This window comes from Lagopus muta, chromosome 2, assembly GCF_023343835.1.
Source record: "Lagopus muta isolate bLagMut1 chromosome 2, bLagMut1 primary, whole genome shotgun sequence".
NCBI classification, from domain to species: domain Eukaryota; kingdom Metazoa; phylum Chordata; class Aves; order Galliformes; family Phasianidae; genus Lagopus; species Lagopus muta.
The window spans coordinates 51863697-51877857 of record NC_064434.1 but is presented as its reverse complement, the minus strand read 5'-3'; the positions used below and the strand labels follow the sequence as shown (position 1 = coordinate 51877857).

The 14161-nt window shown below is 37.4% G+C and overlaps 1 protein-coding gene across 7 annotated transcripts in view; it reads left to right on the top strand.

Moving 5' to 3' along the window:
• The window catches only part of PTPRK (protein tyrosine phosphatase receptor type K), a 392958-nt gene that overhangs the window by 188130 nt on the left and 190667 nt on the right, over positions 1–14161 (top strand). For all 7 annotated transcript variants that reach the window (XM_048937155.1, XM_048937158.1, XM_048937157.1 and 4 more), the window contains exon 6: positions 6726–6900. In XM_048937155.1, coding sequence (XP_048793112.1) covers positions 6726–6900 — 175 coding nt within the window. The remainder of the gene's footprint in view (positions 1–6725; positions 6901–14161) is intronic.

Genomic DNA, 14161 nt, shown 5'->3' with positions numbered 1-14161 from the left:
TTTGCTCCCTGTTTTTATGACACTGGAAGAATGCTTCTTGTTGGTTCTCACAGATTTTACAATCCCTGAAAGTTAAGGGAAGCTGAGTAAGCTCTAAATAATCAAGAAACTTTGTTTTGCTTTTTCTTTGGTGTGGCCTAAGGGAAACTGAGAAAAAGTGTTTTCTGGATGCCTTTTTAGCACCCGTATGGTTTCAACTATGGAACTGTGATGGAGACTTTTGGTCTCATTTTTGTTCTTAGTCAACTGTCATGTTTGACAATTCTGCTGTTGAACTGAGGTCTATGGGTCAAGCCTGCTGGCCCTGCAGAGCAGCTGAAGCCAGGGTTTTGCTGAGGCCCCACGATGGGCAGAGGACTGCTGGGATGCTGCTGTGAGGCTGCCCCAGCCTCTGGCCTGCTGGGAAGCAACTGACTATAGAGCATCAGCATCTGCTTGAAACAGGTAAATTTGTGACAGTAAATATTACCTGGTCCTGTGAGCTTTGCTCCTTAGTCCATGCATTTAGATCCTCTCCTCTGCGGTGCGAAGTGCAATAGGTACCTTTGTACTCCAAACAACAGTTTGCTCAAATAGCTATGAGATTTATAGAACGATAAAAAATTTGTCTTTTAATAAAATAATGGGGGGGAGTGGTGTATACACACACACACACACACACACACACACACACACACACTTGTATATACATCTTTATGTATGAGTGCATATACATAAATACTGCTATACTTATTTCCTTTTGGAAAAGAATAAAGTCATCTGCTAAGAAGCATGTGATGAGGTATCCTGTCTTATTTTGGTCCTGGTGTGTGGGTTTTTCCTTTTTTCTTTTGCAAAATCAGATTTTTTTTTCAGATCTGCAGGTTGAATGGTGCAGTTAGGTATGCTCTGCTCAAGGTGCTATTGGTCTTTAGTCATTATGCCCAGATTAGGTGTTTTTGTGATTAAAAAAAAAATAATAATAATAAAAATGGAAGTGCTGCAGTTCTGTAATTAGAGTACTGTAGCTTTCTGAAAAGCATTTTTTAAACTGTATTTTTTTGTGGCTTGTGTTAGATAAATTCAAAATAAGGGGTGTTAAAAGCAGGCATGGTTTTCATTTCTGTATTTGGATGGTCAGAGACACTGTAGAATGTGTTTTGCTGTTCCTTCTCTGGTAGATTTTAATACAGGCTAGGATTCCCACTTCTGAAGATACCAGATGGTTCTCATTTAGATGATTTCTTGCTAACAGTTGGTTTCTTCCATAGGAGTTTCAATGCAGTGGGAGGGAAATTGAGCTACCTCTAAGTGGACAAGTTTGATTAACAGAAGTACATGCAACTAAAATATGTGAAGTAATTTTGTATTCTTCTAAGTGGCACAGCGATGTAGAATTCGACTCTCACTTTCCCCAAAATTTTTAGTATGTGTTCATGGGAAGAGCTTTTCTCATGCATGTGTAGTGCATGGGAAGCTCTTTTAGTCTGTTTTGTCATGTATTTGGGGAGACCAGCCAGCTTAAAGCTGATTACATTAGTTTCCTACTTAAAGGGGAAAAAAAAGAAACAACCCATAACCGCATGCTTTATTTGCAAAGCAAACTGACAGAAAAGAAAAAGCTACTTCATCTAATTGCATATAAAGAGAAAGGTAGGACTATCTGGGCATATAATTTAAGCAATAGTTCCAGTTCTTGTTCTACCTAAAAATACAAATTTATTTATTTGTTTATCTAAAATCATGTATTTGGGGATAGAATACAACTGTAGATAAATGAATCCTGCTTTCTTGATCACTTGCTCTATTGTAGGTGCTCTACCTTGTGATAAAGTAGTTGCATACTTTGTTATTTGCAGTATGTTTATTTAATTTGAAAATCTCAAGACACAAATCAAACTCAAAATCAAAAAAAATATATTTTTAATTTTTTTTCTGTATTTTTAAATTTTATTCTAAATGTTGTTAAAGTATACACTCTGTGTGTCAAAAACTGCCTGACAAGCTGCAAGTAAGTAAAATTTTAAAAGTATGGTAACTTGGGTTAGTTTCCCCCCCCCCCCTTATATTATTTCATTTTTACCAAAATGTTTTTTGACATCATCTGTTCTTGCTACACTGAAGCTATCCTCATTCGACCTTTTTTTTTCTTCTGCAAAACAAACAAGCAAACAACCCACTGCAATATATTTTTGCCTGTACACAATGAGTAAAAGCACACAGGAAAAGTGTAATGTTACTATATCCTTTACAAATTCCCTTTTCCTCTAGGCATCTCAGTGTAACTCCCCTGGTGCTGGGGGAATTCACTTCTGGTGAAGTTCTGATTTCTTACTTGGGGATGGAGTTGCTTGAGCTCTCCTCTTGCACCCTGCACAGATCCTGCCTGCTCTCCATAGCCACACAGTGAATTAGATCATGGATTCCTTGATGATGATAAGATGGGAGACAATGTATTTTCAAGGACGGATTTTTTTTTGTGTTTTTTTTTTTTTGAAGGAAGATAGGAGCATAGGCAAGGAAGCATGAGTGAGTGTGCTGTGGTGGGCACTGCTGCTGAAGCGATGCGTGTGTCACTGCAGCCTTGGTGTTGACATCTTCTGATCTCTGGAGGCATACCAGGGTCCAGCTGAGAGCCGAGAAAGCAAACAGGATTGACTGTAGTTGTTAGCAGTGTAGTGGACTTAGGTTAAGATGTTTACACTGAGAAGGGGACCGAGATGTGTAAGGTTGAGCTGTCCAGGCTGATAAAAATCACTGTTATGAAAAAAAGAGTTCAAGAGAGTTCAGAGGAAATTTCAGCACAGAAATGTATTGATATCTTATCAATGTTTAAAAACAAAACACACAGACACAACCCAACAAAAAAAAAAAATTAAACAAACAAGAAGACTTAATCTTATCTCTCAAGTTAAAAAGGTGAACTAAGTTTTAAGTCTGTATTAGAAAATTTAGCGATGTACCTTAATTGTGCCAATTGAGTATGATGTTAAGTTTAGGATATTTCTGGTCCCATTCTGGAAGAGTCAGTAAAATATCATTTCATATTAATTAAACATTTAAATTCTTTTGTGAGGTAGAAGTGAGAAATTTTAAGGCCTCTCCTAATTGTTAATTTGCTTGTGACTGTTTTTAAGCTGCATAGCCTTCATTGTTGCCTTTTTTTTTTTAATAAATATATGCTCTCATTTCATTACTTGAAAATAACTCAAAAAAAATGTTACTATCAAATTGAAAATAAGCGTGAAGTTATAGAGTCTAATTTAACGTCATAGATTTAAATGTCTGGAATGCTGAAAGGAAGAAGGCTTTTTCACTTGCTTGTGTTTCATTTTATTCGAGTGTTCATAGACTGTAGTTCTTGGTGAGGCCCAGAGTTATTTCCAGAAAACGAGAAGAGCTGACTGCTGCTGACCTCTCCTAAATGAACAATTCAGGGTTATCAAATCAGACAGCAAGGGGCTGGAGGAACCAAGAATCACACAGGGTACAGCCATTACCTATTAGTATAACTCCACATTAATTTTAAATTGAATTTTTAAAACCTAATTGAGCAGTGTTTTCAAGCTCTGTGCAGAATGAGCAGGACATAAATTGAAACAGTATGTACCAGAAGCCCTCTAATAAGCGGAGAGTGCTGCTGCCTTTCTTTCCTCTCCTTTAAAATGAGTAATATTGCTCTGACATTAAGAAGAAGAATTTAATTAAGAGATCGTGGCAGTGTATCTGAACTCTGACTGGTTAATGGTTTGCTGGTGTAAGGGACACGCACGGGGAAATAAATGCAAGTATTTTCTTTAACATTTGTTTTTAAGTGAGAACTCTCTACTGTTTGAACTTCTCATGGTTTTAATGACTGAAAAACATTTTAATGGGTAAGCTGTACATGAAAATTGACTTTGAAGATGTAATTGTACCATTGAATTCCCAAGAAACAAATCCTAATGCAGAGCAATTTGAGCAACTACTCTGAGACTTGTAAGATTAAGTAGTCAGAAATCATTGATGTAAATGAAAAAAATAAATCCTAGGTTCTGTTGTTGGAGCAGAACTGTAAAGCTCATTAAATATCATTTTGATTAATTGCTCTAAAATTAACTTTAAATAGTAGCCCTGTTCACTTTTACTTCTCTAACATGAAGCATGCAGACTAGCTGAAGTAAGCAAGTTTGGAGCTTTGGAGGGTAAATAATTTTACATATTAACCTTTGTGATGGGCTTCTCTGCTGCAGGCTGCATGTGGCATTGAAATTGAAAGCATTGGACTTATCGCAGGGAGTCCTTAATTTTAGAAAACTGTCTCTGATGTTTATTTATCCCTTTACAAGAGCAAGAATTATTGCATTACACGGGTTGCTGTCAACTCTAGTATCACATCATATTTAACAATAAGATAAGCCTTTTGTTCATTATATCCCGCTTGGTCATTTTAACAATTGCATGGCTGGTCTGTTTTCCAGGACAGCCTGGTATCCTCTGGCTTGCTGCCTACATGCTGCACTGGGGAAAGCATGCACTGTGGGGGGCACAGCTGAGCTGGAGAGGAAATATTGCTATGAGTTTGCTTATTATACTTGTTTCAACTGTAGCATTTCATTACAGATCAACACTTGCAGAGAGCTTGAGTGGTGGCTTGTTTAAGCCCCTAGTTGAAACTGAGGGAGAAAAGTTAGAAGAGAATCTTGCTTTAAGTATGGCTTTCCTACTCCATGGAATGGGAGGTGCATCTCCTGCAAAATGGTTTTGCTGTAGCTTAAGCATGCTCAAATAAAGCCTTTAACATTACCCTTTGTTTGCTTGATATTGGGATTTAATAATTTCATTGATTCTTGAGGTTCAGCAAGGCCTTTCTGACAGGAAGACAGTACTTGTGAGCCTCAGCAGGCTCCCTTAATCCTTCTCACAGGAAGCAGATGCCTTGTGAGCAGCCCTTCTGGCAGCATCCATGTATTAATCAGAGTCTGGAAGATTACAGGACAGGGAATTTGACTAAGGCAGGAACTGTGTGAGAGCCTTTTGGGAGCAGCTCATGCTCCATCTCCCTGTGGAGATCAGGGTGCACATTTTCTGTCTTGCTGAGCCTGGTCCTGCCCCACTGGCTTAGCATGAGCTGGACTGGGCCAAGCACTGTGGTGGCTGCTGGCCCCTTCTGGCCTAGCAGAAGGGAGAGTGGTGGGGTGAGCTGGCAGGGGTTCCTCTCCTGATGAACTGAGGAAAAGTCACCCCAATAAACCCCAACACCTGCTGCTGATGCAGGTGACAGCACAGTGTTTCTGGCAGAATACCAGTGGCTGAAATATTCATGTAAACGAATGTTTTAACTTCATTGAAGCAGGGGATGGGTCCTTTGTGTCTGCTACAAGAAAGGTGACAGCCTAACATAGATCTTTTTGAAACGTACTGCTGCTGAAAGTAAGTACTTGTTAGCTGGTTTGAAGCAGTGCTGAACCCCTGGCTAATCTGCAGCAAAGCTTTGTAGGGAGTGACTAACTCATGCTAAGATTGCAAGTGGTAGATGTGAAATGAAGTGTCTGAATGTTACATAGAACTCCTGTCTGTGACAGAGCCTGGTGTGTATATATGAGCAGCATTAACCTGTTTCCTATTTCTCCCCTTTGCATGGGCTGTTGGGTTATTAAACTCTGTTGCTCAGTAGTCTTGCTTCTTGCATTAGACAGCAAGCTCAGAGTTTAAGACCTTAGTGAGATTCTCATTCCAGGAGTCAATTAGAGCTAAAAAACATGAGCAGAGGTCTCCTTTGTGTTGTGTATTGGACAAAGCAGGCAGTGTAGCTACAAAGGGCATTACTATGTCTTTCTGGTGACTGAGCAAAGCTGTGCCTTCAGAAAATGTGTCCTGAGCTGGAAATCCACGCAGTTGATTCATGGTAGGGAGAAGTTTATTTGGTTGGTGTGAGTTTCTGATAGTTTTGTGATTGTTTTTTTCCTTTTTTGGGGTGGTTTTTTTTTGTTGTTTTTTTTTTTTTCAAATGCTAGTTTTTCATAGAGTATCTGCTTTTTGATTAAAATAGGAATGAAGTATATTGTGTGAGTGGAGATAAGAATAACTATTTATGAGCTGAAACTAATTCTACTTTCTGACTTGTCCTCCTTCCTGCAGCTCCAGACAGATTAGTTTTTTTTTTGGTGACTTGTGATAGCTATGCTTTTTTTTTTCTTAATAACTGCTTTTAAAATAGATATACATCTTCCCATTTAATACTTTTCTTTCCTTCTCTTTTTATTTTAACTAATTCTACTTAGGTAGGTGGTGCTTAGTGTAACAGAGGTACAATTTTAGAATGTATTGAATTTGGACAGATAAAAGTTAGCATTAGAAAGGAAATGTTGGCTGCTTGATGAAAAGGAGTATTGAAAACAAGTGAAATCCTTAATGCTGGGTTTGTTTAAATTAGTATTATTTACAATAAATCCAGTGTATCTATTATAATTTATTTTTAAGTTGAATGATTTTTATTGGGAATACAGCTGCTGCTCCTGGACTGTCCTATGGGAGTCCCAGCAGTGGCAATTGTGTATGGCACAGTCAGTCTTGTAAAAGCCTGACTGTGTTTTTTATCCCCAAATTTGATTCAGAGTTCTTGTATCACAAAAATCACGCCATAGGGTGATCACATTTCTTATTGTGGGTTTTTTTTTAATGTGCTTACTGTATGATGACAATGATAAATGCTTATTATATTCTTACAAGATATCTCTGCTTTGGTTTCTCTTTTTTTATTTCAGAGAAGAAATGGGGAAGACATACCAGTTGCTCAGACTAAAAATATAAATCACAGAAGATTTGCTGCTACCTTTAAGTTGCAAGAGGTGACAAAAACTGACCAGGATTTATACCGTTGTGTAACTCAATCAGAGAGAGGTTCTGGAGTGTCAAATTTCGCTCAACTTATTGTTCGAGGTAAGGTTTGGGTCATTTTATCTGCTTAAATGCTTTGAGTACTAGTGTTTTCTGCTTATACCTTTTATTTAGTCTACAGATGCCTTGATCTGAAGTGCTTATACACACGTAGCCCTCCTGTGAGGCTTCTGGAATTGTCATAAAGCAAAATTTCTTGTACTTTCTATTGATTGCATCTGTGTAAAGTCCCTGATCTTACAAGGTGTGCAGTATCCTATATGCTTTTTCTGTTGATTGTTGGATTTAAGGTGAAAATTGCCTAATGTTTCATAAATGTTTTTCAAGAATTGAGAAAATCCACTCTAGTTTGTTCACATTGCCTAATTTGCTGCCTTGAGCAGGCTGACAGTTCAGTAAAATAATACATTTCTCTTCTGGGAGACAGGTGTAGAAAAACAGTTTTAAACTTGACCTATCCAGGGACTGAAAGTATTATGGATATGTTATGCAATGATTTCCAACTTGTGGAGTAGGAAGAAATGCTTTTCTGTTGCAGTTCATTCAGGAGCCTATTGAAACAAAACCATGAATTAAGTGTAGGAATGCTGAGTTGGTGCTTTATTACTTCTGTTTGTGTTCTGGTATTATGTCATCCTACTGGTGAAAGACATGATTGAGTATAGAATTTCAGGTTCTGATTCTCAAATTCACTTGCTGTTTGGCCTGGAGTAAGTTATCAAAATTCTCCTTGCCTGCATGTGTCACCTGTGTAATTGCCTGTTTCTGACGCTTACATTTGCTCTGAGACTTAGCATTTTAAAGTGTGGTCTAAGTTATATGGGCATACAAAAGCCTGTCTGTGATGCTTAGAGTGGGGTTGGTTTGGGCCAGGTATGCCAGAGTTGGGCACAAGAAGGACTCCTGCTTGACTCATTGCTTCAGCCACGGGAGGTTTGGTCAGTTCTCATCTGAGATCAGCCATTGGGTCTGGAACCAGAGCAAGGAAAGCCAGTTCATCCTCAGCTTATAGAAATAAAGATAGCCTAGTAAATGTTCTAACATATTTGATATCTGGCATTTTCTGGCAGAGGTCTTTTTCCTGGGAGACCAACAGATTGAGGTCAGCTAGGTTTTATATCTTCTATATAACATCAATAAAAACAGACTCCATGGAACATACGAGGTTTTAGACAATATTTTGCAAAACAGTCTTCATCCTAATACAATGTTATCAGGAAAATGAGACAAATAGCTGTATTTATGCAGTAAATGAAGTTTTACTTTTTTTTTCCTCCTGTTATAATAGAGCAGTAAAATAGTGTTTAAAACTCTATTTCTCTCTAAAAAAAAAAAAAAAAAGAGGTAATAATATCAAACTTCATAGTACTTTTGTTTTAAATGCAGTATGTTGTCCTGCTGAATAGCTTGGGTCATTTGATTGAGAATGTCATCTTTATGCCTTGAAACGTAACTTGATAGCTACGAACACAACACCTATAAAGTCTTGATATTTTAAGATTAACATTACATATCTATATTATGATTAACAATGATAATTGTTAGCAAGATTAACAATATACATATGATATATATATTATATCTGTATTTTTAAAAAATGAAAAAATTATCTAAAACATTTTTATTTATTTGACATCATGGTAAAGAACAGGGATTTATATTTTATAGTAGGATTTATTGCTTGCTGTTGTATTTGAAAAGCAATATACAGTAATATATTTTCTTGTTTGTCTAGATAACCACTAAATAAATCTAGTTAGCCAAAAAGCATACCCTTAGGGATTGGCTACCCTGGTGTTAAAACTGTACTGAAAATTAACCAAAATGACAGGTCCTATATCTCAGTGGCACTTTAAAGCTGACATCCTGCTACATGGATACAAAAGATGATAATTTTAAAGGAAATTTTTGGGCCACTGATACGAATTGCCTTTAATAAGAGCTGGCATAGTATTGCCCATTGTCAAAGATGACCCAGGGGTAAGAGTTTATTAGTGCATTTCCTTCTAAACTGAAAGTGACAGGGCATGCTTGGGGCCTTTTTGTTGCTGTTTGTAACAAATGAAAATTTCACTGCAGAATTCTCATGCTGAAGTGTATTGATCTGTGTGTTCTCACAGCCAGAGGAGGAAAAAAATAAATAAATACAATGAAACACAATTTACTTTGTCATGGCTTTAGTATTGCTTCCAGATCATTTTGGGTAACGGTAAGGTCTTTGGTCTGCTGAAGCCAAACTTCATTGCCAGCATTGGTTACTCAAAAGTGAGAAATGAAGAACAGCCCTTGCTGCTCAGCAGCTCAGAATCTGGGAGTTACACGACTGAAATCTTTTCGTGTTCTATGTCTGTGCAGATAGAATGGCTAGATAGTAATATAGAAGCATCTGATACTTTTCTGATGAGCCTTTCATAAGCCAGTCTTGATAATAAAAGTTTCCACTTATATAGCATCCATCATAGTGAAACGTCTTTATTTCATGGTGAGTTTCATCAGTAGAATAGCTTTCAGTTGAGTTCTAAAAATTTCTTAAAAATGGAGTTACCTGAGAGGGATGGCATATGCTTAAAGATCCTGAAAAGGACAACTCAATTACTTGGAATCATTTTTTTGGAAGAAAAATCAGTCTAGAGTAGGATCTGTAATTCAATTGCATCATTTTTACCAAGCCAAGTTCCAGATGTCTCACCTTTGTTTAGAGGCTGGTCTTCAGCTTCCAGCTCAGTGACTGCCTTGTATTGATATATTTTTTAATATTATTATTTTTTTAGATAGCATCTATGGCATTGCTCTTGTTCTCAGATATGTGTGGAATAAACTCTCCCCTTTCTTTTACAGGAAGCTTGGCACTGTCAATACAATTAGCTGACTTGTATTCTTGAACAGGCTCATGAGATTAATAGTCTATTTATATTTTCCTTAGATGACTGGTAAATTGGCAATTTCTGGGAAGATAATTTCTTGAGGTCTTCAGGATTGAGAGTAGCAATAGGTGTGATGTATAAGTAGGAGTGAAGAAGAAGAAACTGGGTTTTTCTTTTTATTTACTTTTGAGAGCAATTGCATTGTGCTCTCAGTCTTTCTGCTCCTTTCAATACTCAGCATAGAACTGAAGAAGTGGTATCGTTATTCAGAACTGTTTAAAAACAACAAAGCAAACTACTGGAGTGTTTGTTTAAAGTTGGTGGTATTTATCAGAAAAATGGTCTTCTACATCAAGAAGAAAGCCAGTTTTCATTGTGGCAGTTGTGATATAGTTCTTAGTGGTTGATATGTGTTAAAAGTGGCTATCAGTCAGGAGGAGGTGAAACTAATGCTCTGTTCATACATGGTTTGTTTGCAAACTTGCTAGAATAATCCCAATTTAATTTGTCAGACATTCCTGGAGGGACCACATGAATGAAACCACTGGTTTCTTTGGCTGCAGTATGCCTGAAAGATCCAGATGGGTATGATCTTTGCTTCTGCCTGTTTTGCTTTCACAATACAGCTGTGTGTTTCTATGGCTGTCAAGAAGGGCAACAACAAAACCCCTAAAAACTGCCCCCCCAATGGTAGAATAATGAATTGAATTTTTTGTAGTGCTTGTACTTTTTCCTGAGCATATTTCCCTTTGAAATAGCTTCATACTGTTAGCAGACTAGTTGTACTTATATACTATTAAATACTGCAAAATCAGCAGGAAATATAGTGCTTATTATTTTGTGTAGTGTATCTTTATTAGTTTCTATTAGTTTCTTCTGTAACATCTATTTGAAGAAACTGTAGACTAATATTAAATCCAAAAAAAAAAAGAAAAAAAAGTAAAAAGTATTATCTGTGAATATCTTCACCGTATGTCTGGTTCTACTTGCTATGTTTGTAACTTTTATTGAAGTTATAACAAATATTGATGTTTTCACTGGGTAAATGTAGTGTGTTTTTTTGTTTTTGTTTTTGTTTTTTTTCTATTAATCATTTCTTCTTCCAAATCAAACAGCAGTTCTGTGATGGAGTCAAAGTAAGGAGGGCCCTGTGTGTTGATTTATAGCGTTTCAATAGGGAATTGTCTTTATGTCTCTAGAGAATCCAAAATAGCAACAGGGAAAAAAAAGAGATGGTTTCCTCTACTGCCTTCTGACTGTTGTTCCAGAAGCCATGAGCTGTAATACACTGATCTACATGTATGATTTTTTTTAATATGAAAATTTGTGCATTTGTTTCTTGTGCTCACCTGACTTCACAAATGTGGTTTGCAAGTGGTTTCTCTTCTAAATCCTTTGGTTTGAGTATGGGTATGGATTTATGATGATAATTGTCTTTGTTCCCTTTGCTGGAATTGTTTGCCATCAGGAGCAGTTCTTGTGGAAATAATTCTGGCACTGATACATCTGCCTTTCTCATCTGAAATCCCTTTAGGGATTTTACATAGGAAAACCAGCAATTTGGCTGATCTTCTCATGATGCCAGAATGCTTCAAAGATGGAGTTTGCCCCTGGCAAATATTTCTCATGAGAGTATTATTTATTATTATTATTTATCTTTTTTCTCTGACAGGAAAACTGTAGTCTTTCCAGTTGAGAAAAATTGAAATTCACTTTCCAAATTTCAGCGTTGCTGAAATTTCAGCATGAAAGAACATGTTGCTGATGTGTGTCCTGAATTTTGCTACCTGGTTTACTTATTCAGTATGTTAAGTGGACATAAAACTCCTGTTTGATGACAGGAGAGCGCTAGGTGGCAGATTAAGGAAAATAATGTTGTCTGAATGTTCATAGACTGCCTGCTTGCAAACAGGTTAACTCTTCTTGTACCAATTTTGCAAAATGATACTTATCTCTGTCCTCCAGTATTAAGATGTCTGGCTGGATGATAGATTTTACTGCCCCTCTGGTTGTATCTCCCACCATCAGTTCCATAAATGCAAGAAAAATCAGATTTTTAGTGATATATTGCAATATGTTGAGAAATACAGTCTCCATGAGACAGTGGTGATATGTAGCGGGGCTTTGGGTGTATGCTTCTCTGCATTCCCTGCATTTCAGAGCAGAGGAGAAAATAGAGAGTGAGATTCTACATTGCATTGCTGGGCATTGTTATATTGGCTTAGTGCCCCTTTGGAGCGTTGCCAAGCTTCTGTAGAAGTATGCAGGCTTTTTTAGTGGTCGTGAGTTGGAAAAAGCTGTGTGTAGCTGCTACAAGGTGCGTTCCTGGAATACAAATATTAATATTGTTGCTGTTTTGGACCCTTAACCCTTCTTCAAAGCTACTTTATATCCCAAGCTTTACTTAGTATACCATATTACTTCTCTTTCAGCTGTATCCTTACAGGAGAAGCAGAGGATAATGTCTAGATGACTTCACAGCAGTAGAAAAAAATAATGCAGTGATTTTGTCAAGTTCTTCCAAACTTCACTAGTAAAACACAAAGTGTATTTTGGGGTGTATATTTAGGTTGTAAGCATCCTTCAAAGAGGGAAAGATGCAATTGCTCATTTTGTGACAGCTTCTGCTTTTAAGTTCTCTGCTGTGTAAAGATTTTTTACCCTCTTTAAATAGAGAAATTTCTTACTGTCAGTCCTGTTTCTTGTAGCAGGTGTGCTGTCACTGTGAAGGCAAATACCTTCTTTAGATATGAAGAATGCAGCAAATACATAGGAAAATACCTCAGTAATTCCTGTAAGTGTTCATAATTAATAGACTGAGCCAGAAAGGAATCATAAGCTTTTCCTACATAGATCAGCCATACCAGAGTGGGTTGCAGCATCTCTTTCTCATGAGGCAAGTCTTATGTGCAGCAGGCTCTGCTCATCTCCTCCTCTAAGGCAACATTTCTCTTCAGTTATGTAATTATTAAGTGCATTGCCCACTTCAGAAAGTTGCAGGGAAATCACTTTTTGTGAAGAAACAAAATAGTTTTAACTGGATTTAAAAAACAAGCCAAAACGGTGTAGATTCTCAGGAGCTGGCAGAAATGCACAGTATTTGGAACAGGTTCAAGTTCCGTGTTGAGCAATCCTGGCTGTGCAGGGCTATATTTGACATATAAAAGTGCTTTGCAACAGTCATTTTGATAGCAGCAAGTCTTTCTTTTTTTTTTTTTCTCCTTTTCTTTTTTTTTTTTGGGGGGGGGGGGGGGGGGGGGGGGCGTGATGTGTTCTTGTTCTGAAGTTTTTCCATGTGTGTATGATTTTTTTTATGTTGCACTAACAGAAAAAGCAAAACCTTGCATTTTTGACTAAGATTCATTTGTAATGTTTGCTGTCCTGGACACTGCCCATCTAATTGCTCCATTGCAATGTTTGACTTAGTTTGGGTGGAGAGTGCTTCTGTCTCTTTATAATCCTCTTGAAATTCTTTTTATGTGCATTATTGCTTTGTTGCAGTTCTCTGATTTGGTCTTTGTAGATCTGAAACATGTAAGATACAATACATGTTTTGCTTTTATCTCAAGAGACAAATTTTGTACTACTTGACATAGGCCAGAACAACATTCTCGTTAGGTCTCTTTTGGGCTGTTACATGCCTTATTGCATCCTGTGAACTTTAAGGTGGCAGATCTGACTCAGAGCTAAAGCCCTGTAGCCCCATGTCTTGCCCATTGCTGAGAGCAGTGTCAGACAAAAGCAGATGTAGAGACATGACTCGCTGCCTTAGGATTTTGCCTTCCAGGATTTTCTGTTTCAGATGCCTTGTGTTTCAGCAAGGGATGGTGCCCTCTCAGCTTGGTTGTGAGTGTCATGCCTTAGTTTCTCACTTATGGAGAAAACTGATGGCAACGAAGGACAGAGGCAGGCAGAGAACGCACAAAATACCAAATAAATGGCTGAATCAAATAGCAGTGACTATACAAATTGATTAAGCTAACTATTTTTAATCATTGTTTTTATTAGTTCATCTCCTAACCAAACTCAAAATGCCTGAAACAAACCTGTTGCATTTTTCCTGTGCTCACCTTGTGCATTCTGTAAACCATTTGATTTATTGTTTCCAACTGCACTTAGTCTCCTATTTTTCTACTGCAACAGAATAGAAAGAGTTGCAAAAGTGTAAAAAAAAAATATCCCAAGCCCCCACGAATCTCGTTTTCTTCCTGGACAAGCTCTCACAAGGAGAAAACATTCCGGGGAGATTAAATCTACTTAATTAGCTTTGTACAAGGGATATTGTCTATATGATTTTCATTGTCTGCTTTTTCTCAGTCTTTGTGGTGGGCACTAATGCTGTGTGGCACTTAGTTTTGCCAGTCCAAGCAGTTGTTCTCCCGTTTCATACATTCTTCACCCGGCCTCTACGAAGAGCACATGGGTAACCAACTGTCAAC